The sequence below is a fragment of the Oryctolagus cuniculus genome, chromosome 12, assembly GCF_964237555.1.
Source record: "Oryctolagus cuniculus chromosome 12, mOryCun1.1, whole genome shotgun sequence".
NCBI classification, from domain to species: domain Eukaryota; kingdom Metazoa; phylum Chordata; class Mammalia; order Lagomorpha; family Leporidae; genus Oryctolagus; species Oryctolagus cuniculus.
Window position 1 is genome coordinate 111442327 of NC_091443.1, and position 27656 is coordinate 111469982.

Consider the following 27656-nt stretch of genomic DNA (forward strand, 5'->3'; position numbering starts at 1 on the left):
CGAGGACACGGGAGAGCATCCCCACAGCCAGGTGTGGAGGAGCTGGCCCCTGCAGTCTGCATGGCAACACCCCCAACACCGGCACCTGGGACCACACCGCCACCAGCAAGCAGCCAACCACCGTTTGACTCATTTCTCATTTTTTAGGGCACCCAAGTTCACAGCTGTCACTCAAAGTCAAGATTCCCACAAAAGTCACCGAGCATAGACTGTTTAGAACTTGGTTCTAAACAAGTGACCGGGCCGGCGCCGCGGCTCACTAGGCTAATCCTCCGCCTGCGGCGCCGGCACACCGGGTTCTAGTCCCGGTGGGGGCGCCAGATTCTTTCCCAGTTGCCCTTCTTCCAGGCCAGCTCTCTGCTGTGGCCTGGGAGTGCAGTGGAGGAGGGCCAAGTGCTAGGGCCCTGCACCCCATGGGAGACCAGGAGAAGCACCTGGCTACTACCTTCGGATCAGCATGGTGCGCCGGCCGCAGCACGCCAGCTGTGGTGGCCATTGGAGGGTGAACCAACGGCAAAAAGGAAGACCTTTCTCTCTGTCTCTCTCTCTCACTATCCATTGTGCCTGTCAAAATAAATAAATAAATAAATAAATAAATAAAAATAAACAAGTGACCGGGTCATGGCACCAGAGCTGCCTCCCTCCATGGTCCCCGAAGCCATGATATGGGTCTGACCCACGTGGTGTCTGCTGAGGGGTCCTTTCTTGCCTTCTCCCAGAGGGGCGTTCTCCCAGTGGGGGGGAGCTCTCAGAGGGTGGGGGGGCTGGGGGAGGGTGTGAGGGGGGACTCCCAGTGGGGGAGTTCTGGGGGAGGGTGTGAGGGGGACTCCCAGTGGGTTGGGGGGGCTCCCAGTGGTGTGGGGGGGCTGGGGGAGGGTGTGAGGGGGGCTCCCAGTGGGGGGGAGCTCTCAGAGGGTGGGGGTGCTGGGGGAGGGTGTGAGGGGGACTCCCAGTGGGTGGGGGGGCTCCCAGTGGTGTGGGGGGGCTGGGGGAGGCAGTGAGCAGTCAGTGCCAGCACTCCTTCTTGGACGGGCACCAATCCTAACACGGGGCCCTGGGTTTGAGTCCAGTCCCCTTCTGACTTCACCTCCTGCTACCGTGCACCGTGGGAGGCGGCCAGCGATGCGTCCCAGGCTTGTGTCTCTGCCAGGCTGAGTCCCGGGCTCCTGGCATGGGCCTGGCTCAGCCCTGGCTACCGCAGGCATTTGAGAGGTGGAAGATCGCACTGCCTGTTTACCTTTCAAATAAGTTGGGGGAAAAAAAAAAAACAATACAGACCAGGCTACCAAGTTATGGCTCAGGGGGCTGGGAGATACAGCAGGGAAAGACGGGACCAACCCTCTTTCCTGGGCTCACAGTGCTGTGGGTGCCCCCTCCCCCACACTGTCCCGGCACACAGGGGCAAGATGGAGGCTCAGGAACCTCGAGGCGGGTGGGTGGATATGAGACCTGTTGGTCGCGAGAGACTTCTAAACCAAGATGCCTAACTTTAACCAACCAGAAGACCAAAGGCCGCCTCGCCCGGTCCCCACACCTCTCTGCCCAGTGGCAGCTCACGGGGCAAGTTCAGCTCGGCAGGGAACAGAGCCACACCCTGGTCCTGGCCTGCAGACTCCGCTGTGACCAGTTTCCACCTGCGGCCCCGCCGTGCTGCACTGTTACCCCCATTCTGCAGATGAGAAAACTGAGGGACAGAGCAGAAGGAGCTTGTCTGTGGCAATGCGGAAGCTGGGCGCGGATGGGCATCTTCTCGGCCTAGACATAGGCTGGGCCCTGCTCCGTTCCACCCCTGCCCTCTGGGAGCTGGCACAGCCTCGGGTGACGATGAGGGCAAGAGAGAAGCCGCCAGCTGCAGCACCACTCTTGCCCCAGGGCTGACAGGTGTGTCCCCTTCTCCTGGGCGCAGCAATGCACCAGTCAGGGGGCCGTATGAGGCCACAGGAACACACACCCGACTCACCGCAGTGACCTTACCCAGGCACGAGGGAAGAACCGCGGGCTGGCTGTCCCTGGAGTCCCACATGCAGCTGACTGACAGGATCCAGACTAGAGCCAAAATTCACCCCCAGCACCAGGCCACTGTGCCACCATGGGCAAGCAGAGCCCAGCACCCACTGGACGCTGCGGTCAGCAGTTCACCACAGTCCCAGCCCGGGAACTTACGTGTTCACGTCCCCTACCTAACTCTCACATGAACCCTCCCCCTCTGGGGTCAGGACACAGAGTTCCGGGGGCAGGGTGTGTAGTCACTGGGGGCAGGATCGCTAGGAGCCCCAGGCACACACGCAGGTACGACTCAGCCTCTCTCCTGGTCTGCCCGGTGGCTGCTGTGTGCCAATAACAGAAGTCACAGGGACGCTGAAGCCTGCCCATGCCCAGCTCTCACCCCCTCTCCCTTCACCACCCCTGGAGGCACCTGTAGGTAACCTCTCACTGCCTTGCCTCAAGAACAAGTTGGTTTCCAGCAGGTGGGTCCCAGGCCAGGGTGTGAGCGCCATCTAGGAGCCACAGCTGTAACTGCAGCCGCCATGCATAAATCCCGCAGAACGCAGGAGGGGTTGCAGAGACCTGGCAGAGAAGTCCAGGGCCTCAAGACCATCCGCAGTGAGGCTGTGCTCTGACGGGGATGTGGGTACCCCGGGCTCTGACGGGGATGTGGGTGCCCCGGGCTCTGACGGGGATGTGGGTGCCCCGGGCTCTGATGGGGATGTGGGTACCCCGGGCGCTCTGACGGGGATGTGGGTACCCCGGGCTCTGACGGGGATGTGGGTGCCCCGGGCTCTGATGGGGATGTGGGTACCCCGGGCGCTCTGACGGGGATGTGGGTGCCCCGGGTGCTCTGATGGGGATGTGGGTGCCCCGGGCTCTGACGGGGATGTGGGTACCCCGGGCTCTGACGGGGATGTGGGTGCCCCGGGCTCTGATGGGGATGTGGGTACCCCGGGCGCTCTGACGGGGATGTGGGTGCCCCGGGCGCTCTGACGGGGATGTGGGTGCCCCGGGTGCTCTGACGGGGATGTGGGTGCCCCGGGCTCTGACGGGGATGTGGGTGCCCCGGGCTCTGATGGGGATGTGGGTGCCCCGGGTGCTCTGACGGGGATGTGGGTACCCCGGGCGCTCTGACGGGGATGTGGGTACCCCGGGCGCTCTGACGGGGATGTGGGTACCCCGGGCTCTGACGGGGATGTGGGTGCCCCGGGCTCTGATGGGGATGTGGGTGCCCCGGGTGCTCTGACGGGGATGTGGGTACCCCGGGCGCTCTGACGGGGATGTGGGTACCCCGGGCGCTCTGACGGGGATGTGGGTACCCCGGGCTCTGACGGGGATGTGGGTACCCGGGCGCTCTGACGGGGATGTGGGTACCCCGGGTGCTCTGACGGGGATGCTGGAGCCCGGGCGCTCTGACGGGGATGTGGGTACCCCGGGTGCTCTGACGGGGATGTGGGTACCCCGGGCTCTGACGGGGATGTGGGTGCCCAGGCGCTCTGACGGGGATGTGGGTGCCCCGGGCTCTGACGGGGAAGCTGGAGCCCGGGTGCTCTGACAGGACGCTGGAGCCTGGGCGCTCTGACAGGATGCGGGAGCCCCAGGCAGAAGCCTAGCCCTCTGTACCCCACGCCTGCCCCAGCACCCCCATCTCTGGAAACACAACTTCAGATGAACAGCAATGTACAGGGAACGAGCACAAGGCCCAGCCTCCCTGCAGCCCCTCCCAGCCTCTGGGAGTCTCCAGTCTGTCCAGATTGCGTTCCACAAATGGGAGATCGAGGCTCTGCCGCCCCGTGTCCAGCTGCCCGTTCCAGCTGAACTCTCTCATGGCTGAGTAATATTCCAGGTGTGCCGATGGACAGCTGGGTTGACGCCGGATCCTGGCTGCAATGAACGGAGGTGAGATGGACAATGGGGGCACACGTGGCTCTCTCACAGGCTGAGCGCATTCCAATGTGGGAGAAGTCAAGGGCACACCTCCAGCTGCCCCATGTAATCCTCTCAGCCCTGTCAATCAGACTATGTAGCCACTCCCCTTTTGGGAGCAGATAAGAAGCTTGGTGAAGGGAGGGCACCTTTGCTTGCTCACTTGCGCTCTCTCTCTCTCCCCTCGCAGACCAGGGAAGGACGGTACAGAGGTCCGTCTTTCCCCTTCCTGGCCACTCTCCCTGAAGAAAGCTCATGTTCCTGTGGCTTCCCCTCACTTTCTAAATAAACCTTATCACGCTGCATGTCCTATTTGTCCTGTACTTAGGATACTTCTCCAAGTCAAAGGCGAGAACCTGAACTCTATCCCAGCCACAGCAGTTCCTCTGGACAGGCACTGCGGAACCGGACAAAGGAGACGGCATCAAACTCAGAGCCTTCTGCACAGCCCAGGGAAGGGAGCTAAGAAGAAACGCAAAAGGCCAACACACCTCTGAGAATGCAGGAGCCAGCAGGGACCACGATCAGTCACCTCTCAGGGACAGAAGAGCTGGCCCCGGGAGAGCAGAGCTGGCACCTGCTGCCAGACTTCCACACAAACCATGTCTCGCGTGGCTCTCGTGGAGCCCTCCCAGTGGACTCAGCACCTGTGGCCCACAGCAGAGAAATCATGGCACCTGCTCACAGAGCCTGGCAGGTGCCCTTACGCCACGCCTGGATTGCAGGAGCCCGAGGAGCGCGGGTTTGAGCCGACCGTGAACGGCAGCTTCCTCCGCATCGCCATTGGTACCGCCCAGCGCTGTGGCTGCAGTCCACGTCCTCAAGCAGGGGTCACCTTCCCGGGCAACCTGCCCTCACCTTACTTCCACTCAACTTCCCTTTAGTGTGAGCCAGAGAGGGCATGCAATTCCAGTTCCCACCACTAGGTGTCACCATCGCCCAGTGCTGGCCCTCCTGAAGACAGCAAGAATATGAAATCTGGGCACTTGATGCCACGCTACACAACCAGTAAGACCAGTACTGAGTCTCACAGGTACTTGACACTGTGCTACACAAACTAAGTACTGTGTCTCATGGGTACCTGACACTGTGCTACACAACCTGTGAGACAAGTACTGAGTCTCACGGGTACTTGACACTGTGCTACACAAACACAAACTAAGTACTGAGTCTCATGGGTACCTGACACTGTGCTACACAACCTGTGAGACAAGTACTGAGTCTTACGGGTACCTGACACTGTGCTACACAAACACAAACTAAGTACTGAGTCTCATGGGTACCTGACACTGCTACACAACCAGTAAGACAAATAGTGAGTCTCACAGGTACTTCACACTGTGCTACACAACCAGTAAGATCAGTCTGAGTCTCACAGGTACTTCACACTGTGCTACACAACCTGTGAGACAAGTACTGAGTCTCACGGGTACCTGACACTGTGCTACACAACCAGGAAGACCAGTACTGAGTCTCACAGGTGCTTGACACAGTGCTACACAAACTAAGTACTGTGTCTCATGGGTATCTGACACTGTGCTACACAACCAGTAAGACAAGTACTGAGTCTCATGGGTACCTGACACTGTGCTACACAACCTGTGAGACAAGTACTGAGTCTCACAGGTACTTGACACTGTGCTATACAAACTAAGTACTGTGTCTCATGGGTACCTGACACTGTGCTACACAACCTGTGAGACAAGTACTAAGTCTCATGGGTACCTGACACTGTGCTACACAACCTGTGAGACAAGTACTGAGTCTCACGGGTACCTGACACTGTGTTATACAACCTGTGAGACAAGTACTGAGTCTCACGGGAACTTGACACTGTGCTACACAACCTGTGAGGCAAGTACTAAGTCTCATAGGTACTTGACACTGTGACACAATCTGTTAAGTACTAAGTCATGGTTACTTTATGCTGTGTTATACAATCTATAAAACCAGTACTGAGTCTCATGGGTACTTCATGCCATGCTGAGCAGTACTAAGTCTCATGGGTACCTGACACTGTTACATGATCTGTAAACCAAGTACTGAGTCTCACAGGTACTACATACTGTGTTATAGGACCTGTAAACCAAGTACTGAGTCTCACGCATACCTGATGCTGTGCTACAAGACTTCCACTTGCGAAGTATCAGAGGGTCTCCTGCCTCCCCGCAGGGGTCCCGGGTCGGTGCAAGGGAGAGATGCAGGAGCACAGTGGGTGTGCCAGCCCTGGGCTGGATCCTCACTACGTGCTTGGAGCCCCACTGTGTGCCCCAAGTATTCAGGTCAGGCTGCAGGGAGCTGGCGCCACCTGCTGGTGGCTGTCACTGCCCTGCAGGAGACAGAGGCACCCTGAGCTGCACCGGGGGTGGTTGGGGGGGCAGTCTGCTCTCCGGAGTCACAACCTCTTTACCTGGCGATGAAACCACGGAGGGCCCTCGCCCCTTGGGCTGAGAGTGACCAAGAAGGCGACCTCTGCCCGTGGTACCTGTGGGGGTCGGTTAGGAAGGTGGTCCAGACATCACGGGGAATTGTGGAAACACCCGGGCCAAGTTCGGTTCATCAGGAGACAGGCTGATGAGCGTCTAGAAACCCGATGTGGTTCGCGTGAAACGAAAGGAAGCCGCAGTGCTGGGGACGGCACCTGCAGGCCTGGGCTGGCACAGGGGGCGGCGGCATCGTTTCGCTTTTCCCATCAAATCCTCCCATGCTGAGTCTGGGACGAAACCCTCTCACTATTAAGACTTCAATGCCGGGGGCCGGTGCAGTGGCACAGAGGGTAAGGCCTCAGCCTGCAGTGCTGACAGCCCACATGGGCGCTGGTCCGGGTCCAGCTGCTCCTCTTCTAAACCAGCTCCCCGCTAGGGTGCCCGGGGAAGCAGCAGAGGACGGCCCCAGCGCTTGCTTCCCTGCACCCACGCAGTGGGGAGGCTGCTGTCACTGCTGTCTCAGGGTGTGCGTCCCCGGGGGGTACGACAGAGTGGAGCAGCACTCGGTGTACACGCTCAGCTGTGCTCCAGACACCACTGGAAGCCCCCTGAGGAAAGGCGAAATCAGATCCAGGCCTTGCAGGCTGGCATGGCACAGCGGGTTAGGCCACCACCTGGGATGCCGGCTTCCCATATCAGAGTGCTGGCGCAAGTTCTGGTTCAAGTTCCGGGAAAAGCAAGTACCTGCCGCCCACGTGGGAAACCCAGATGAGGTTCCAGGCTGCTGGCTTCAGCCTGGCCCAGCCCTGGCTGCTGCCACCATCTGGGAGTGAACCAGAGGGTGGAAGACTGGACCTCCCTCCCTCCCTCCCTCCCTCCCTCCCTCCCTCCCTCCCTTTCTCCCTCCCTCCCTCCCTCTCTCTCTCTCTGTCACTCCGCCTCTCAAATAAACCAAAATAAATCTTATAAAACCCACGCCTCATCAGACACACTGGGGTACACTCCGAGTGGAGGAAGGGAAACAAGTAAAAACATCAACACAGAACCGGCAGGACTGACCGGAGTCGCAGAATTCTTTCATGACTCCGAATCGGAGAAGGCATTTCCACCAAGCAAAATTCAGCATCGACAAAGGGAAAACCGCCAAGCTGACCGTGTCCACAGTTTTAAACATCAGCAAAAGTGAACAAAATCCCCAGGAACACAGGCGGAAGTCCCAAGTCTTCCTGACCCCAGAAAACTAAACCAACAAACAAAACCCCAATCCTGCACCTTTATCCTGAGCGATCTCGCGAGGTAGGAACGTGCGGGATCTGCGAGGACCAGGATGCACCCGCACAAGTGCCCCGGTCCACCCTGTGAAGACCACGAATCACCGAGCACAGAAGGAGGGGAGACGGACCCCGCTCCCTCTGGCCCCCACCTCCACAGGGCCTGCCCTGGGGAATCTGCCCTCCACCTGCCCCTCCCCGCTCCTGGGTCCGGGGCACAGGGAGCTGCAGCCACTGGGCAGACACAGGCTCTGGGTAGAGTGGCCAGGCCTGCCCTGCTTGGGCCTGGGGCTCACAAGCTCCTCCTGGCTACCCTTCTGGGGGCTTCTATCACGTCCTTACTTAGTGCCTGTCGCCGCTCAGGGACCTCTGCGGCAGGGCTGGCAGTTCCGTGTCGGGCAGACACATACCCCTGGGAGAGGCGGCTCTGCGGGGCCCCCGGCAGGGCAGCAGAGTCATCAGCTAATCTTCAGGGAAGGACACGTGACCCTCAGAAAGCTGCAAAGTAAGCCCAACTCCACCGCTGGGGAACAGATCCATGCAGAGGGCGGGGCGGGGCCAGGCGGGCCAATGGGTGCAGCGGAACACCAGGGACCAGGGAGTAAGCGCAGGGGCCCGGCCATGTGGTCCCTGTGACACGGGGCCCTGTGGAGCCCTCACACCCTGCACATGCCAACCTCAGCCTCTGGGCAGCATTATCTGCAATCGCCTGGCCCTGCGGTGTGGATGATGTGTGTCAGTCAGGCATCGGGACCTGTGTCCTGCAGCAGGGTCGTCTGCCCTTCATCTCACGGCCCTGCAACTCTGTGTGAGGGGCCAGCGCTGTGGCTTAGCGGGTGAGGCGCCTGCTATGGGCACCGGTTCTAGTCCTGGCTGCTCTACTTCCAATCCAGCTCCCTGTTGGTGCACTTGGGAAAGCAGTGGTGGATGACCCAGGTGCTTGGACCCCTGCACCCACGGGGGAGACCTGGAAGAAGCTCCTGGCTCCTGGCTTTGGATGGGCTCAGCTCCTGTCACTGGGACTGTTTGGGGAGTGAACCAAAGAATAGAGGATCTTTTTCTCCCTCTGTGGCTCTTCCTTTTAAATAAATAAATCAATTAAAATAAAGAAACATTGTGTGTGACACTAAGAAACACGCCTCCCTGGGAACCAGCCCACATCTCCTTTTCCTTCTGCAGCTCCTGCCCCGCGTGTGCATTCTGGATCATTTGCTCACTGTCTCCTAATTGAAATGCCCCTCAAAGCCATGCTACTCAATGTGTGATGTGGGGACCAGCAGCCGCAGGTCAGAAGCACAGACTCTCAGGCACCCCCAGACCGGAGTCGGCATCCCCTGGCCTCACGGCACAGCAAGAGCCCTGGTGAGAAAGACAACGTGACTCTCACAAATCCACAGTCAACGCCCCATCGACAAACGAACGCAAACCACATGCAAGGACACCTTTGCACGGCGAGCCCTGGGGCGCAGAATACCCCACGGGCAGCAGAGCCCCAACAGATGCTGCACGCACCCCAAGGGGGCCCTGGCTGGCGGGGCGAGGCGTGAGTCTCCGGCTCCCACGCTCTCAGATTTGCAGGCTCATGGAGAGTGCTAGTGACCTCCGCAGAGTCACAGACCACAAGGCACTGCACCGGGCAGCGGGCTTCAGGGCTGTTTTCAACCCTTGCACTGGCTCACGTGCCTGCGGCACGCACCTGCACTGGGGAAATGAGACCGTGGGCTCTGGCCGCTCAGGGCCGTCCTCCCTTGCTAACTGTCCCTGGAAACCTGACCGTGTCCCTCTTGCTCTGGCGGGTGCTCCGTGTCCTGCTGGGGACCTCCTCCTTCAGAACGGCGGGGGAAGGGGCGCTCACATGCCCAGGCGCCCGGCCACTCTCAGGCAGTACAGCTTGGAAGCCGACTGTGACAGAACCCAGCCGGGCTCCCCGCCCACACCGCGTCCCAAGGCAAACAGGCAGGCACCCCGACACAAATGAGCGAGGCTGTGGGGTGCACCATCCCATCTGAACTGCTGGGTTCTGTTTGTTTGATTTTTTGTTTTTTTAACTGAATGGTGATTTTCTGCCCAGGTTGAGCATCCCAGGGGCTGCAGAGCCCAGACGGGGAGGTCCCCGCAAAGGCCACGGAGGCTGAAGCCACAGAGTCGCTCCCCATGGGAAGCACAACCTTGGTGTAAAAGGCACCGAGCTGTGTTCCTCTGGCTAAGATGCTCCACACCCTTCAGTGCCGCTCATCCCGTCCCTCGAGACTCAGCCAGCAGGGCCCTGTCCACTAACCCTCACCTCGCAGGCAAGGACGAGCCCCATGCCCGCCCTTGGGAAGTCAACACAGACCACCTAAGAGCCGCAGGGCCGGAGCAGGATGTGGTGATACCCAAAGATCAATGCAAGGCAGGAGAGGCTCCTACCTAGGACAGCAGAGCCAGCATCGCAGCCCAGACTCCCAGAGTCCTCCTGGGCCCAGCCTGGGCTCCTACCTAGGACAGCAGAGCCAGTAACACAGCCCAGACTCCCAGAGTCCACCTGGCCCAGCATAGAGCAGAGGCAACATTATAGCCCAGACCCCCAGAGTCCTCCTGGGCCCAGCCTGGGCTCCTACCTAGGACAGCAGAGCCAGTAACACAGCCCAGACCCCCAGAGTCCACCTGGGCCCAGCCTGAGTTCCTACCTGGGACAGCAGAGCCAGTAACACAGCCCAGACTCCCAGAGTCCACCTGGGCCCAGCCTGGGCGCCTACCTTGCACTGCCCAGACACGCAGATGGCCGTGCCGTGCTGGTCACAGGGGGTGCCATCGATGACCTTCTCGGCTTGCCGGACGTAGAAGCGGTAGCCGATGGCCTGGCAGTTCAGCTCACACTTGCGGTCGCCCTTTGCTGAGGGGAGAAGAAACGGCCGTGAGGTCTGAGTGACACCCAGCCCCTATTTTTCAGAGATACAGTTCATGCAGTGCAACAGGAACCACTCCAGCCGGCGTGCAGACGTGGTGAGCCACTGAACTCACACGGCTGCAGCCTGCTCAACGCCCCCCTCTGCTCCCGCCTGCCTTCTGCCTCTCTGGATCAGCCCGTTCTGGACAGCTCATGGCCAAACGCCTCTTGGAAGTGGCTCTCTGCACTGGTGAGGGGCTGGGGAGTGGGGGCTGCATCCTCACCTCCTGTCACACAGAGAACTTCATGGAAGGACCCAGGGAGACCACCCCACCCCCGCTTTTTTAAAGATTTATTTATTTGAGGGCCAGTGCCGTGGCTCACTTGGTTAATCCTCCACCTGCGGTGCCGGCATCCTATATGGGTGCCGATTCTAGTCCCGGTTGCTCCTCTTCCAGTCCAGCTCTCTGCTGTGGCCTGGGAGGGCAGTGGAGGATGGCCCAAGTGCTTGGGCCCTGCACCCTCACGGGAGACCAGGAGGAAGCACCTGGCTTCTGGCTTCAGATCAGCGCAGCGTGCCAGCTGTAGCGGCCATTTGGGGGGTGAACCAACGGAAGGAAGACCTTTCTCTCTCTCTCTCTCACTATCTAACTCTACCTGTCAAATAAAAAAAGAATTTATGGTTCCAAAAAAAAAAAAAAGATTTATTTATATGAAAGGCAGAGTTACAGAGAGAGAGACAGGGAGATCTTCCACCTGCTGGTTCACTCCCCAAATACCCAGAGATGGGCCAGACTGAACCAGGAGCCTAGAACTCGGCCTGGGTCTCCCACATGGGTGGCAGGAGCCCAGGCCCTTGGCCCATCATCCGCTGCTTTCCCAGGTGCATTAGCTGGGAGCTGGATCGGAAGCAGAACAGACAAGACTCAAACTGCTGCTCATACAGCATGCTGGCGTCCCAGGTGGCGGCTTAACCTGCTGAGCCTCAATGCTGGCCCCATTCTGTGGTTTTCAGAGACACAGAAATCCATGTCCTATCACCAACATGCTCTTTGAAATGACCGCTGCTTCCTGCAATAATTCGTCTATTATGAGACAGTTAAGTGGCTTTTCCCACCACTTTAGGCACGACACAGCTTTCAAGAGCCTCGCCTATCTTTATGGTCTCTCTTCCCACCGTCCACGCCCAACTCCCACAGGTGCTTCCTCTGTGCAGCCCACCTGCCCTTCCCTCAGTTGTCTGGCCCTCAATTCTCTGCTTCTGTTGCAAGGTCACCTTTGGAGGGTCCCAATCCCACCGCCCACCCTCTCTTGCAGCATTCACCTGCTCACTTACTTGCCTGCACAGAGCCAGGCGCACGGCAACTGCCCAATAAACCCAAGAGGGCACGACGGAAGGGAGACAAGTGAACACACGACGGAAGGGAGACAGTGAACACTGGCCTCTTTCTGGCCCCACCCCCCCTGCGCCTCCTCTGGGCCCATTCCCCTGCCTCCGGCTTCCTCTGGGTTTCATCACTTTAGGCAGAGCTGGCACGAATGCTAAGTTAATCGCAGCTTCAGAGCAGCATAGCCACCTCCGAAGTAAGGCAGAGCCATTTTCAAGCAAGATGCACTGCATTGCCACGCCCAAAGGGAAAGGCGAGCCAAGTGCATACTGATTTGTTTGTTCTTTAACTGGTTTTGGACACGAGAGCAATGTCTGCTCAGCAGAGACCAACGCCGGGGCCCGTCTCTGTCTAAGACACAGATCACTGGACCACACGGCACGTCCCACTTTCCCGGGTGTGGCTGCCGGCCGGCCTGCCTGTCACAGCAATGCACTTCCTGTGGCTCCTAAGCCACTACGAAGGGCTACCAGGAAACAGCGAGGATCCTAGGCAATGGTGACCCCTCCCCTGTGCTCTGGGCTCTGACTCAGCACTCAGGGGTCCTGGCCACCCCACAGAAGAGGTGACTGTGGATGAAAATGAAACAGCAACAGGACGGAAGCCTCCCTGGAGATCACCCCCCACCAAGTCAGTTTCCAGGCTTCACAGTCCCAGCAGGACAGAAGTGACCGGGGCAGGCTCTAGCCTACTGATGGCTTCTCACTGCACCTGCCAAGGCCCCAACCCCTCTGTTCCCAGCTCCGGGCTCTCTGAAGGGCTCCAGGCGCTCGGCAGGTGTGAGGCAGCTATGGAAGACAAGTGTCCGTGGCAGACACCTCCCAGGACCCCCAGGGCCTGGCTCTCTCCATGGACCCCTGCCTCCAGTGGGGTGGGGGTGGAGCGCTGTCTTTGTCACAGTGCGGGCACCCTGAGAGGGTGCAGGGGAGGAGGCCAGACACCAGGCTGCTCCGCAGTCTCCCGTGGGCTGCACGTGAACAGCCCGAGGGTGGTCCTGAGCTCCTTCTCGGTGGCCTTTGCACACCTGAGGACAGGTGAGGCTGCCCACTTGCAGGGACAGAGCCCCAGAGAATGCTACCCCTCCGGAACTCCCCAGCCTCGGTGCCAACGCAGTGGATGATGGGGAATGTGGGGGAAGGGAGCAAAGGGCTGAAGGGGGTGCACTGGGGGGCAGGGGGAGCATGATGGGGGGAGAGGGCATGGTGTAAGACAGCATGGAGGGGAGGGGCATGGGGGGCTTTCTCCACCTTTCTCTGCCCTGAGTCCCCCTGGTGGGTAGAGGGAGAGGGGGACGGACCCCTGCACGGGTGCTCAGGGAGGCCCCGGGCCCTCAGCACCTCCTGGGATTGCCATAAGCTCAGACCTCCTGAACAGGAGGAGCCACGGTGTGTCCCGTCTTCCAAGCAGCCCTGTTCTAGAGAAGGGGAGCCAGCACGGGCTAGGAGCGTGGGACTAACTCTTAGCGTGAACGCAGGTGCCGGGGCAGGTGTCGGGGCAGCCACGAAGATCCCACTCGGGACGTCCGCACCCCTGCTCAGAGCGCTGGGGTGGCGCCAGGCCTCCGTGCCCAATTCTAGCTTCTGGCTAATGCGCCCCACAGGCAGTGAGGGCCCCTGCCACCCACGCGGGAGGCCTGGCTGGAGCTCCTGGCTCCTGGCTTCCGCCCATTTGGGGAATGAACTAGCGGACGCCTGGTCTATCCTTCTTTTCTCTGCCTTTCAAATACATAAATTTTAAATACTGGATAAACAGTCAACTAAACCCAAAGCCAACAGCAAAACAAAAAGCAAGCTGGAAATAAGTAGAGAATAGACAGAGAACACAGAAAACCAATGAAACCACAAGTTGGTTATTTGAAAAGACCAACAAGACGGATGAACTGTCAAGGCCCGTTTGGGTACTTAGAACACCACGGGCAGATCGTGCACCTAAACATAGCCTGCTACGGGCTCACTGATCATCCAGTCCTGCCCCCGGCTGCCGTGCAGGGCTGGATAGAATGATTTCCAGGCCGTAATCAGCCGTCCGTCCCTCACCCCTGCTGGATCGACTGGTCATGAATACAAGAAAACAGACTCAAAGACCTGAAATCCAGGAATGAAGAGGGGGCATATGCTGAATTTTACAGAAATAAAAGACTTGTACCCAGCACAAGAAGGCCAGGAAAAACAAACAGGTCCAGAGTGAAAAAGACTTTTAAGACCTGCATTTGGGGCTGGCGCTGTGGTGTAGCGGGTAAAGCCACCGCCTGAAGCGCCAGCATCCCATATGGGTGCTGGTTCGAGTCCCGGCTGCTCCTCTTCCCATCCAGCTCCCTGCTGTGGCCTGGGAAAGCAGTGGAAGATGGCCTAAGTCCTGGGGCCTCTGCACCCACGTGGGAGTCCTGAAGGAAGCTCCTGGCTCCTGGCTTCAGATCAGAGTCGCTCCAGCAGGTGGAGCCAACTGAGGAGTGAACCAGCGGATGGAAGACCTCTCTCTCTGTCTCTCCTTCTCTCTCTGTGTAACTCTTTCAAATAAATAAATAAAACTAAAAAAAAAAAAAGACCTGCATTTGCACATAAGCGCTTATATCTATAAAATCCAAATTTACGTTCCAAGAAATATGTGAAGTAATAAGGATATGAGATCAATAGGCAAAAATCCATTATATGTCCATTCACTATCAATAATCTAAAAATGAAATTAAAACAATTCCATTTATAATATAATCAAAAATAATGAAATACATACAAATAAATTTAACAACGGATTTCTACGTTGAAACTATAAAATGTGGTTTGAAAGAAATTCAGGAAGATTTAAACGAAAGGAAGGGATTCCATACTCATGCACTTGGATATTTGAGGTCAGGCTGGTAAACTCCCCAAATTGATATACACATTAGACATAATCCTAATGAAAATGCCAGACAGAAATTGCCAAGCTGAACTTAAAATTCATAGGGATATGCAAGGGACTAAGAGTGTCCCAAACAACTGTGAAAGAGAAAAACAAAATGAGGCGGCTCACTCCTCCTGATTTAAAACTGACTACAAAATCACAGCCTGTGTGGTGTTACATTAGGCTAGACACAGAGACCAGGGGAAAAGAACTGGAAGTACAGAAATAAATCCCTACCTTTATTGTCGCTCCCCCTCTTCGTGGAGGAGCAACACAGGACCCTGCGCTGTTCTTTCGTCTGCTCGGCCCTCCCCGGGTTTGCTGCTGGTTCTTCCCGGGTTGGCTACTATCCCTTCCACCTCCGTGGAAGGGCAGTTCCCCCTGGCCGCATTCCCCACTTCCGCAGGGGAGCGGCACACCGCCGGCCGGCTCTCTCGGGGGCTGCACGGGTTCCCTTAGATGTTCCCCATAGATGTTCCCGGTGCATGCCGTCTCTCTCCTCCTTTATAGTCCTCCTCCGCCAATCCCAACTCGGCTGAGTACGCTGCTCTCCAATCAGGAGCAAGTCCTACAGTTAATTGGTTGAACTGGAGGCAGCTGTGCGGAAGCTGTTTACTTCTCTCCCAGCGCCATATTGTGGGAGAGCAGATGCATAGAATAAGTCCTAATTCGAGCAACTTAGTCTAGTCCGGATTGCTCCCCACACTTTATGACAAGACAATTTCATTACAGAAAGACTGATCTTGGGGCTGGCATTGTGGCCTATCAGGTAAACCTGCTGCACTTGACACCAGCATACCAAAGGGGCACTGGTCCGTGTCCTATTTTCTCCACATCCAAGTGAGCTCCCTGCTAATGACCTGGGCAAAGCAGTGGAGGATGGCCCAAGTGCCTGGGCCCCTGCCACCCATGTGAGGGACCCAGAAGAAGCCCCTGACCCCCAGCCCTGGCCATTGCAGCCACTTTGGAAATGAACCAGTGGGTAGAAGACCTCTCTCCCTCTCTCCCTGTAACTCTTTCAAATTAATAAATCTTTAAAAACAAAAAAAGAGCAGTCTGCAACAAGTTAACCTATGCAAACGAATGTCCCCTACCTCACGCCATAGACAAAATACCCCCACTCAGAATGGATCAGCCTAAATATAAGAACCAAGACCATGACATTCTTAGAACATGTCAGCACAAATCCTCATGATCTTAGGTTTGTAACAGTTTCTTAGATGCTAAGACATCAAAAGCATGAGAACAGAGAAACTGTATTTCACCACAGTACTCCGCTGAAGACAGCTCAGAATGGGGCAAGATTTTTGTACAAATATACACTAGATAAAGGACTTGTAACCAGAATTACAAAGAACTCATATGACTCAACATTAAAACATAACTCGATTTCTTAAATGGGCAAAGGGTTTGGACGGATATTTCTCCAAGAGATACCCAAGCAGCCACTAAGCAGAGGAGAAGCTGCCAGGGAAATGCAACTAAGTCCACAGGGAGAAGCCACTAGGACGGCTGTCCTGAGAAGATGAAGACAACAATACTGGTGAGGACGTAGAGAAACCAAACTCCGTGGTGTGCTGACAGGACAGGCTCTTTGGAAAACACTGGATAATTCCTGAAAATATTCATTAAAAACAGAGTCACCATACAACCCTACAATTCCACTTCTAGTACATCCGCTGGAACCAAGGCTGCACATGTCTACACAGAACCTGTATTAATGGAGTATTAATAGCAGAGGTATTCATGACAGCTAGGACGTGTCCCTGGGCTGACGCATGGACAAACGACCATGACATATCCACATGAGGGGACGCCGCTGGCCAGTGGAGAGACTGGATACTGACACCTGCTGTGGCGCGGATGTGTGAGGAGAGCACCACGCCCAGCGAGGGAAGCCGGCCTCAGAGGCACAGATCCTGTAACTCCTTTTATAGGAACTTCCCAAAGAGGCCAGCCCATGCAGAGAGAGTGCAGCCTACAGGGCCGTGGGGTGGGGTGGGTGGGGTGGTGGTGAGCCCACCCGGGGACATGGGCTTTCTCTGAAATGGCACAGTGGCAACGACCACAGGACTGTGAACACACCCAAAACCGTGCAAGCGGTGGAGTTTTTCTCGGGAACTCTCCTACAACAGGAGTCCCGACAGGACAGGTGTGCACGCTGGGGGAGGACTGGGATGCCTTGGAAGGTTCCAGAAGAGACTTCTTCAGGAGGATGAAATGGACAAGATCCGCAACATATCTTAAGATGTTTACGATCTCGAGGTGTGAAGTCACTGGGGGAAGCCCTCGAGGAGCCTGGGTTAACGGGGGTGATGGACTCAGGGTGACAGGAACACAAGACCAGAGCCGGGGAGGACTGTGGGGCAGGCAAAGTGGTCACAGCACAGGTGCAATGGACGCTGCTTCAGTGTGACGCTCAGGGACCTCCCAGTCTCTGGGAATCCGCTCACAGCCCTATCTTTCCAGAACTTTCTCTCGGCCTCCAGGTGAAGCCTTCTCTCTAGGGTCAGTCCCTTTGAATAACAGCTCCACGAGGGTACAAAGGACCCCCCACCTTCTACCCGGTGGGCAGCTCTGCAGAGCCTCTGTGGGACCAGCTGAGGGTCCCAGTCCTCCCTCTGCCCCTCCCTGCCTCCCACAGTCCTCATGGGGGCTGCACCCCAATACAAGTGGTGCCCAGGTCCCTGCCCAGGACGGAAGGCAGGGCCCCACGCACAGTGCTGGCTGGAGCTGTGGTTCTGACCCCAGCCCAGATCACGCCACGATGGTGCTGCACGGGTGTGGGCTGGGACAGCCACGTGGAGGTGAGGCCCGGGAGGGGACAAATATGACTTGAGATTTCACCTTCAACAGAAAACCTGTCAGCGGAAAAACCCAGAAACTACCACAGGCACCTGCTTCACAAAGCGTGTGGGAAATGGAGGGAAAAGGTAAGTTTATTTTGGTGAAAAAACGATCTTGGAATCAGGTGCTGACTTCTCGACACGCACTTTCCGTGAACTTTCTGCAACTCTCTCGTGTTGGCGCAGACACCAGAAGGACGGGGACACACAGCCGCTCACGGAGCGCACAGCTGTTCGCACCCCAGCGGACTCACCCTGCAGTTCTGTTTCCCTTGAATTTTCGAAGTCTGCTTGTAGTGGAACAAACAATGAGCAAGGGGAACGCTTTGGGGAACTAATTCCATTAACTGTAAACATGTATGACTTGGATTAAACATCAAAATTAATTTTAAAAAATCAGTCCAGCAATTCAGGTGCTTACAAATGCAGCTCTCGCGGCTGGCACTGCGGCCTGGAGTGCGTGTCCCCGATGGCTGGTGTAGCAGCTCTGTGCGCTCGCTGGCCGTGAGTGTCTCAGGTTGGAGGAAGGGTCTGCCTGAGGCCCTTGCCCGTTTTTAAATTGGGTCATTGTTGGGGCTGGCGCTGTGGCATAGCAGGTAAGGTATTGCCTGCAGTACCGGCATCCCATATGTGCACCAGTTAAGTCTCTGCTGCCCCACTTCCGACCCAGCTCTCTGCTGTGGCCTGGAAAAGCAGCAGAAGATGGCCCAAGTCCTTGGGCCCCTGCACCCATGTGGGAGACCTGGAAGAAGCTCCTGGCTCCTGGCTTCAGATCGGCCCAGCTCTGGCCATTGTAGCCAACGGGGGAGTGAACCAGTGGATGGAAGACCTCTCTCTCTGTCTCTACCTCTCTCTCTGCCTCTCCTCTCTCTGTGTAACTCCAACTTTCAAATAAACAAATAAATCTTTAAAAAAAAAATGGACCCCTCCTACCTCGGTGGCCCCCATCTCTATTTAAAGCCAGCACAAAGCCGTAACACCCCTTGTTGTCTTTTTAGCAAGCTGGCATGACTGGGCAAGAAAATACACAGGACAAGCTTGCTCCGCGGTGAGTCTGCTGTTCAGGGGGCTTTGCTGCTGTGCGCCCACCCAGACTGAGCAGGAGAGGGCAGAAGGGACGAGGTGGCAGGAGGCCCACCATCCCCGCAAACGCACCCCCCATGCCCACCAGCCTGCTCCGAGTGGGGAGAATTTTGGTGGGGGGAGAAGCTCTGTGTAAGTACAGGCTGTCCTTGGAGGCTACACGGCACCCAGGCCGCTCCAGCTGCACCGCGTCGCCCCGTGTGCACCCCGAAGCCCTCACTTCCTGGCTCAGCTTCCACATGCTGGTGGAACAGCCCGTGTCCCTGGTTCCAGGAGATCAGCCTCATAAACGTGGCGGCTCCGAACCCGGGGCCTGAGGGGTGCTTTAGCCGACACACGCCGATGAGGGAAGCACAGCAAATGAGAACCATGTGGCTGCAGCCCACAGTGTGAACGCCGGGGGAAACAGAGGAGAAACAGGGGTGGTGTGAACGCCCGGGGGACACAGACGAGAAACGGGGGTGCTCAGAGCAGCAGTGGACATGGAGCTGCAGCCTAGCGGCTGGCCCGAATGATCCAGGGGCAGCCAGGCCCAGGGCGGCGTGGGACGCTGTCTCTGAGCCGTCTCCTTGTCTACGGCAGAGGATCCGTCTGTCCTTGGATTCAGAATTCTGGATCGGACTCCAATGACTCCTATTTCAACTGCATCACCGCCCCCACCCCCACCGCAGCCCCTCGCCAAGACCACGTTTTCAAGGACAGAGTTATGGAAAATAAAACGAGGAGAGCGCTCGCAAGAGCCCCGACTCGTCTCTGCAATCAGACACCGATCTGAGAAAATCAGCAGAGAAGACGGCGAGGCCGTCTCGTTCTGAGCTCTTCCCGTGCGAGGAGGGAGCTGCGGGCAGTGCCTTCCGCTACGAGAGCTGAAGGCAGACACACGCGGCTGAGCCAGGCCCGGCGCCCACACCCGCAACACTGCAAGTGCACCCACAACACGCAGCACCTTGCCGCGTCTCGCAGGCGGTGGCATCTGGAGCAGAAGCGACGGAAGGCTGTTTCCTAAGCCCTGGCAGTCCCTGGCTTGGTGCCCATGGATGTCAGACTCCTCCCAGCCTCACCCTCACGGACACACAGCCCTGCTGCAGCCCGCACAGTGTCACATTCTTCTCAACACCCACTCGTGCTCCCCACCCGGGAGCGCCTCCTGCAGCAGGGGTGTGCACCCCGGGAATCTGCACTTCTGAGCTTCCGGCCGTTGCTGGAGCCACGTGTCCAGTAGCCACACGGAGAATCACCCCTTGAGGACGTGGATTGAGCCAGGATGCAAAAGGGGACCTCACAGCCAGCAGGCCGCTGCCGGACACCCCGGCAAACAATGCTCAGCTTCCCTAACGCAAGGCTGGTCCAGACCAGGGCCACCAGAGACCTGGCGCCATGGGGGACGTCCCCTCTCCAGGGGTCAGGCGCAGCCTGCACTCTGGGAAGGGCACTGATCTGTGCCGGCATCCGCCTTTGGACGCAGCGGCCTCGCCGGGTATCTGTGCCGGCGTCCGCCTTTGGACGCAGCGGCCTCGCCGGGTATCCGTGCCGGCGTCCGCCTTTGGACGCAGCGGCCTCGCCGGGTATCCGTGCCGGCGTCCGCCTTTGGACGCAGCGGCCTCGCCAGGATGCACCTCTGCAGTTTTCGCGTCTGCAGCTCACTGGGCACCTGCTGGGCACCAGGTCTCTGTGTAAACGGGCTCAGCCGACCGGGCATGGATGGAGGACGAGGACACGGAGGCCAGGGCAAGCTGAGTGATTTGCTCATCGCCCTGTCCCCCTGCCGGGCAGGAAGCAGCACAGCTCAGCTCTGAGCATGGCCCTTGTTCGTGCCACACACCGCCCCCTGCACATTGCGCTGGACACCACTGCTGAGCTGGGCTGCCGGCGGGAACCCTGTGGTGCTCCAGGCAGGCCTCTCCCCCAGGCTCACCCACCAGCCCCATCCTGCTCCATCCCCCCCTTCCTGGGCAGCCCTCGACCCGTCAGGTGGAGGAAGCCTCAGTCTCACTCCCCGGCCGGCCGCAGTTTCCTTCTGTGCCAGGCCCCTGTCCCCTGCCCCAGCCTCCCCATCAGTTCCCTGATGCCACGCAGAGCGGGGCGGGGGCTGCCGTCCACCTCTCCCCTGTGGGGTCACCAATCACGGGCACATTCCTACGGCACAGCTCCACCTCTTCACACGCAAGAGAAGAGTCCATCAGTAGCAGCAAACATCCCAGAAATCTGTCACCCCCACCATCGACCCCAACACAAGCGATGCCATCAGTCACCCTGGATTCTCCTCTCCCACTCTGCCTCGGGCCCAGCCCGCCCCAGGCCCTCAGCAGCCTGTGCTGGAAGGGCCGGTGTCCCCCTCGTGGGTCTTGGTGGCCCCAACTTCCTTCTTCAGGTCACCCTTCAAGGCCCTTGAGCTCCAAGCTTCCCCTCCACCACCTCATGCCTGGGACTCAGCCCCCCGCAGCCCCATTCCACGGCTTCCTGGCTCCCTACGTGTGACTCCACCCACCTGCTCCTGCCACAGGGGCTCCCTCTGGTCTCGGGGCTTCTCACCACCACGCAGACATCGCACCTGGAAAATACCTGCCCTGGCCTAACTCAGCATCCTACACAAACCTGCAGCTGGGCACAGGGCGGAGACCTAGCACGCTTTTGCCAGCAACCTCCCCCGCCCCCCAGACGGCTGCAGGTGAGCACCGCGTGAGACGCTGTGTATGCACGGGCTCACATCATCCACACAGCTACCATTATCCCATTTCACAGACAAGGAACTGAGGCCTGGAGAAGTAAAATACCTTGCAAAAATGGCATCACTAAAAGGATTTAAATCCAGACTCAGAAAAGGAGTTCCAACTCCCAGCATCCCCACTGAGCCGCTAACTCTGTCCTCTGAGCAGAAGCCCAGGTCCCTGAGGCCCCAGGCAGCACTGCACACGGCCCCACGTGCAGGGGGACGCTAGTCCACGGTTCACCCACCCAGCTCCCTGCGGCCCCAGGCAGCACTGCACACAGCCCCACGTGCAGGGGGACGCTAGTCCATGGTTCACCCACCCAGCTCCCTGCGGCCCTGGGCAGCACTGCACATGGCCCCACATGCAGAGGGACGCTAGTCCACGGTTCACCCACCCAGCTCCCTGCGGCCCCAGGCAGCACTGCACATGGCCCCACATGCAGAGGGACGCTAGTCCACGGTTCACCCACCCAGCTCCCTGTGGCCCCGGGCAGCACTGCACACGGCCCCACGTGCAGGGGGACGCTAGTCCATGGTTCACCCACCCAGCAAATGCAACCGGCCCCTGTGTGTGCCAGGCAATGTGTCAAGCTCGGGTCTAAGAGTTAATCAGAGCCTCTGCTCCTGGGACAGTCGCCGTGCATGTCCTTATGAATCCATGCACACGGTGATGTTTACAGAGAGAAGTCCGACTTAGTCCTTGCTTGAGTAAGTGCCTACAGCACGGCAAGCAAGAGACCAGGTCCTTAACCCCCACGCAACCAGAGTCTCAGGGAGAAGACGGGTGTCTACAAAACAGTGATGCAGACACACTGTGACAGATACACTGTGGCAGATACACTGTGGCAGATACGTGGGCAGTTACCATGCCGGCCAGGGGAGGGAGGACAGCACGGTGGGCAGAGACCCGAGGCCAGGAACACGACTGTCCACGGGGCCAACCGAGTCCTCGCAGCTGGCGTGGAGAGCAAGAGAGGTGATGGACGCCAGATGAGGCCAGGAAAGCAGCCCAACAGTCCCAGCCCCCAAGACCCCCGTGCTTGTGCAGAAAGCGAACCGTCTTGCTGGCCTGTGTTCTCAGCACCGCTGCAGACGGCACAGGGAGCGGGAGTGGGAAGTGCCCAGCCACGAGGTCTCACGGGAACCGGCTCCGGCCACCTCGCCTACGTGACCCGGCCCATTCCCGCCGCGCCGTCTCACTCGCCCGTGTCACAGCCAATCCACAAGCCGGGAAAGCGAGAGCACACAAATGCTGTCACCAGCCTTCAAGCCGTGTGACACGGAGCGTTCCATCTCACAACGCTGTATTCAGCAAAACACAAAGGTCTGAGAGCCGTCCTGTCAGGAGCCGGCCGGCAGCCTGGCAGCCGCAGGGGGAGCGGGGGGTCAGGGCCGGTTTCTCACGGCCCGGGAACGCGTCCTTCTGTCTCCGTGGGAGGGCACATGTGCACACGTCCTCCAGGAGAACGGTGCGGCTGGGGCTGCGGGGGCTCCAAGAACTCCAGCACAAACAGCCCCCTCCCCCAGAGTCGCAGAAGCCGGGGAAACTGAGGCACGGGACACGCAGAACATCGACAGGCAGTGAGCACCCAGAGGAGGAGGAGGAGGGCTGGCTTCCCAGCCCCGGCTGTTATCACACGAATCCATCTACGCACGCACACGTGTGTGTGTTCCGTATGACGTGTGTGGATTTCTGCATGTGCATGTTTGTCACATATGTGTGTGTGCATGTAGGTTTGTGTGTAGTTATGTATCTGCACGTGTACCTGGGTGCACATGGGTATCTGTGCATGTGTGTGTGTACACTGGGATGTGTATAACAGGGTACTTCAAAAAGTTCAAGGAAAATAGAACTGAAAGTTTATTTTGGTGCAAAAACTTTTGACACTATATAGGGGACTTTTCAAAATGTTCATGGAAGGAGCCGGCATTGTGGCGTAGGGGGTAAGGCCACCACCTACAGTACTGGTATCCCATACTGGCACCGGTTCATGTCCCAGCTGCTGCACTTCCGATCCAGCTCCATACTGATGTGTCTGGGAAGGGCAGCAGTAGATAGCGGAGGTACTTGGGTCCCTGCTACCCATGTGGGAGTCCTAGAAGCAGCTCCTGTCTTCGGCTGGGCCCAGTTCCGGCTGTTGTGGCCATCTGGGGAGCACACCAGCAGCTGGAAGTTTTCCCGCTCCCTCTCTAACTCTAGCAAATGAATAAACATATCTTCTAAAAAATGCTCATTATGGAGACTCTGCTCTGATCTGGGGGCTTTGTAAACCATCTTGAAGTGTGACCTGCCCTGTGCTCTGCTCTGCCTGAAGACTGTCTGTGCCAAGGTCAACCCTGAAGCAGGTGTCGGCAACGCTGCTCTCTGCACCTGGGCCACCCTCACACCACCACCTGCCCCGCGCGGCCCTGGACACTCAGGGGGACTCTGCTCCCCAGGGCAGAGAAAATGAAGCTCTCCAGGGTGCCAGGAAGGGTCTGGCCGAGCAAGTGACCAGAACTGAAATGGGCAGAAGGGAGCTGGTTCTGGGAGGGAGGAGGCAGCGAGGAAGGTGTTGCAGGCAATGGCACCTGCTGTGCAGAGACCCCCTTGCAGACGGAAGAGTGGACGCCGTCCAGCGTGGCTGGACAGCAGAGAGGAAGGTGACCGGGAGAGGACCCTCCTCTAAGAGCCCAGCTGCCAGATGAAGTGCAGGATGCTCGGCTGGAGATTTCAAATGCACAACCTAGGGGACGGGTGCTGTGATATAGCAGGCTACAGCAGGCTTAGAGATGGGTGCTGTGGCACAGCAGGCTTAGGGACGGGTACTGTGGCATAGCAGGCTACAGCAGGCTTAGGGACGGGGGCTGTGACATAGCAGGCTACAGCAGGCTTAGGGACGGGGGCTGTGGCACAGCAGGCTACAGCAGGCTTAGGGACGGGTACTGTGGCACAGCAGGCTTAGGGACGGGTACTGTGGCACAGCAGGCTACAGCAGGCTTAGGGACGGGTGCTGTGGCACAGCAGGCTTAGGGACGGGTGCTGTGGCATAGCAGGCTACAGCAGGCTTAGGGACGGGTGCTGTGGCACAGCACGCTACAGCAGGCTTAGGGACGGGTGCTGTGGCACAGCAGGCTTAGGGACGGGTGCTGTGGCACAGCAGGCTGACCTGCTGCCTAGGACACCTCCATCCATACTGATGCCACTTCCAGTCCAGGCTGCTGTGTTTCCAGTTCCGCTTCCTGCCAACGCACCTGCGAGGCAGCAGAGGATGGCCAAGTACCTGGCCCCTGCCACTCCTTGGGAGACCTGGATGGAGTTCCCGGCTCCTGGGTTCCGCCTGGCCCAGCCCCAGCTGTTGCAACCATTTGGGGAATGAACCCGCAGATATAAGATATCTCTCTCTCTCTCTCTCTCTCTCTCTCTCTCCCTCTCTCTCCCTCTCTCTCCCTCTCTCCCCCCACCCCCGCCCCCTTCCTCCTACCCTCCCTCTGTGGGGAGCAATCCGGACTAGACTAAGTTACTCGAATTAGGACTTATTCTATGCATCTGCTCTCCCACAATATGGCGCTGGGAGAGAAGTAAACAGCTTCCGCACAGCTGCCTCCAGTTCAACCAATTAACTGTAGGACTTGCTCCTGATTGGAGAGCAGCGTACTCAGCCGAGTTGGGATTGGCAGAGGAGGACTATAAAGGAGGAGAGAGACGGCATGCACCAGGGAACATCTATGGGGAACATCTAAGGGAACCCGTGCAGCCCCCGAGAAAGCCGGCCGGCGGTGTGCCGCTCCCCTGCGGAAGTGGGGAATGCGGCCAGGGGGAACTGCCCTTCCACGGAGGTGGAAGGGATAGTAGCCAACCCGGGAAGAACCAGCAGCAAACCCGGGGAGGGCCGAGCAGACGAAAGAACAGCGCAGGGTCCTGTGTTGCTCCTCCACGAAGAGGGGGAGCGACATAATGGTGCCGTGACTCGGATAGGAAACCTAACTCGGTTAGGAAACCTAGCTCGGATAGGAAACCTAGGATGGATAGAAAACTTAGGAGGGAAGAAACGTGACTCGGATAGGAAACTTAGGACGGATACGAAACTCAGGAGGGAAGAAACGGGGGGAAGCTGGGAGAAATCTTTAAGGTCGAAAGCGAAAGTGAAAGCTAGAACAAACAGACTCGGACGCGGACTGTGGGGAGAGGCCAGGAGAAATGAGGGAGGAATATCGTTGGAGGAAAGTTTGGGGAAACATACCGGGTAGAGAAAAATGTTAGGGAAATTGAAGCCGCGGGGGGCAGGCCGAGGCGGAAACGAAAGCCACTTTGGGGTTCTCAAGTTAGCCCGGGAATAGGGGGCGAAAAGTTGAAGCCAGAAGCTGAGACGTAAGCCAGATTGGGATCCGTCTGATTAGCCCGGGGAGCAAAGGACGGGAAGCCAAATCGTGGGGCGGAGACGTACGCTGGGTTGAATTCGCCAGGCTAGCCCGGGGAACTTAGATTGAATCCTAGTGGCGGAGACGCAAGCTACGCTGTGTTACTCGCGGAAGCCGCCGCGTGCAGAGAGAGCACGGGGCGTGAATAGATAGGGAACGCTGGCGTAGGCCGTGGTTCAGACGCGAAAGGGTTAAGCGTGGAGACCGCGGACCGCGCAAAGCCGGGAAGCCGCGCAGAGAGGCGCGCAGGCTGAAGCGGCGCAGAGCCGGGAACCCGCCGGCGGGGCGAGGTGCCGGAAAGCCGCAGGGATAAGAGAAACAGAAGTTTGGAAGTGAAGTAAAAGAGAAATGGGAATGCTGGAAGATAGAAGTGAAATGGGAGAGGTAGGAATGCCCGGAGATAGAGAAATAGAGAAAAATAAGGCCTCCCCTCAACATGCCAATTAGGAGGCTTGGATTCGGTCTGCCTGATTTAAGGCGGTAAGCGCCAGCAAAGCTCGACCAGAGTATGAGCTGCAGGTCACCGAAGATAGGCACGAACCAACACTAATAAGTCTCCCCCACAATAAGGCAATGAGAAGGCTTGGATTCGGTTTGCCTGATAGGTCTTGTAAGTCCCCTGCAGGCAGAGCAGAGCATGCGCTGCAGGGCACCGAACACAGGCATGCATCAGCGCCTAAAAACCTCCTCACAATGGCGAAGAGAGGACCTGGATTCGGTTTTCCTGATTGATAGGACTTGTAAGAGCCTGTGGCAACTCTAGCAAGTACAGCAGAGTGTGTGCCGCGGGACACCGAAGACAGGCGCGTATCAACGCTAAAAAATAAAAAGAAAGGGGGATCTGTGGGGAGCAATCCGGACTAGACTAAGTTACTCGAATTAGGACTTATTCTATGCATCTGCTCTCCCACAATATGGCGCTGGGAGAGAAGTAAACAGCTTCCGCACAGCTGCCTCCAGTTCAACCAATTAACTGTAGGACTTGCTCCTGATTGGAGAGCAGCGTACTCAGCCGAGTTGGGATTGGCAGAGGAGGACTATAAAGGAGGAGAGAGACGGCATGCACCAGGGAACATCTATGGGGAACATCTAAGGGAACCCGTGCAGCCCCCGAGAAAGCCGGCCGGCGGTGTGCCGCTCCCCTGCGGAAGTGGGGAATGCGGCCAGGGGGAACTGCCCTTCCACGGAGGTGGAAGGGATAGTAGCCAACCCGGGAAGAACCAGCAGCAAACCCGGGGAGGGCCGAGCAGACGAAAGAACAGCGCAGGGTCCTGTGTTGCTCCTCCACGAAGAGGGGGAGCGACATCCCTCCCTCTCTCCTTCCCTCTCTGAAGTTTTGCCTTTCAAAACAAATGCTAACTTAAAACACATAAACAAAGCATACAGCATACAAATACTGCATGAGACTTATAATAAATAATTCTGAAATTTTAATTTTGTTTGGGGGACATCAGAATGTGGAAAAAATGAAATTGAGAGGTGAGCTTATCATTTGTTTTTTATTTATTTGAAAGGCAGAGTGACAGAGACAGACAGATACACACACACACAGAGAGAGAGAGAGGGAGAGAGGGGGAGAGAGGGAGAGAGGAGAGAGGGAGAGAGGGGGAGAGAGGGAGAGAGGGAGAGAGGGAGAGAGGGAGAGAGGGAGAGAGGGAGAGAGGGAGAGAGGAGAGAGGGAGAGAGGGGGAGAGGGAGAGGTACTCTTCCAACTGCAGATCCACTCCCCACATGCCCACCAGGAAGCAGCCGGGAAGTCCATGCGGGTCTCGCACAGGTGCCAGGGATCCGAGTACGTGGGCCACCACCTGCGGACTCCCTGCTGACTGCAGGCAGCTGAGTCAGGACAAGCAGTGACGCTGAGACT

General features: G+C 57.9%; 1 protein-coding gene across 3 annotated transcripts in view; it reads right to left on the reverse strand.

Moving 5' to 3' along the window:
- Positions 1-27656, reverse strand: part of THSD4 (thrombospondin type 1 domain containing 4) — a 399410-nt gene that overhangs the window by 183291 nt on the left and 188463 nt on the right. For all 3 annotated transcript variants that reach the window (XM_070054744.1, XM_070054745.1, XM_070054747.1), the window contains one exon: positions 10351-10487. In XM_070054744.1, coding sequence (XP_069910845.1) covers positions 10351-10487 — 137 coding nt within the window. The remainder of the gene's footprint in view (positions 1-10350; positions 10488-27656) is intronic.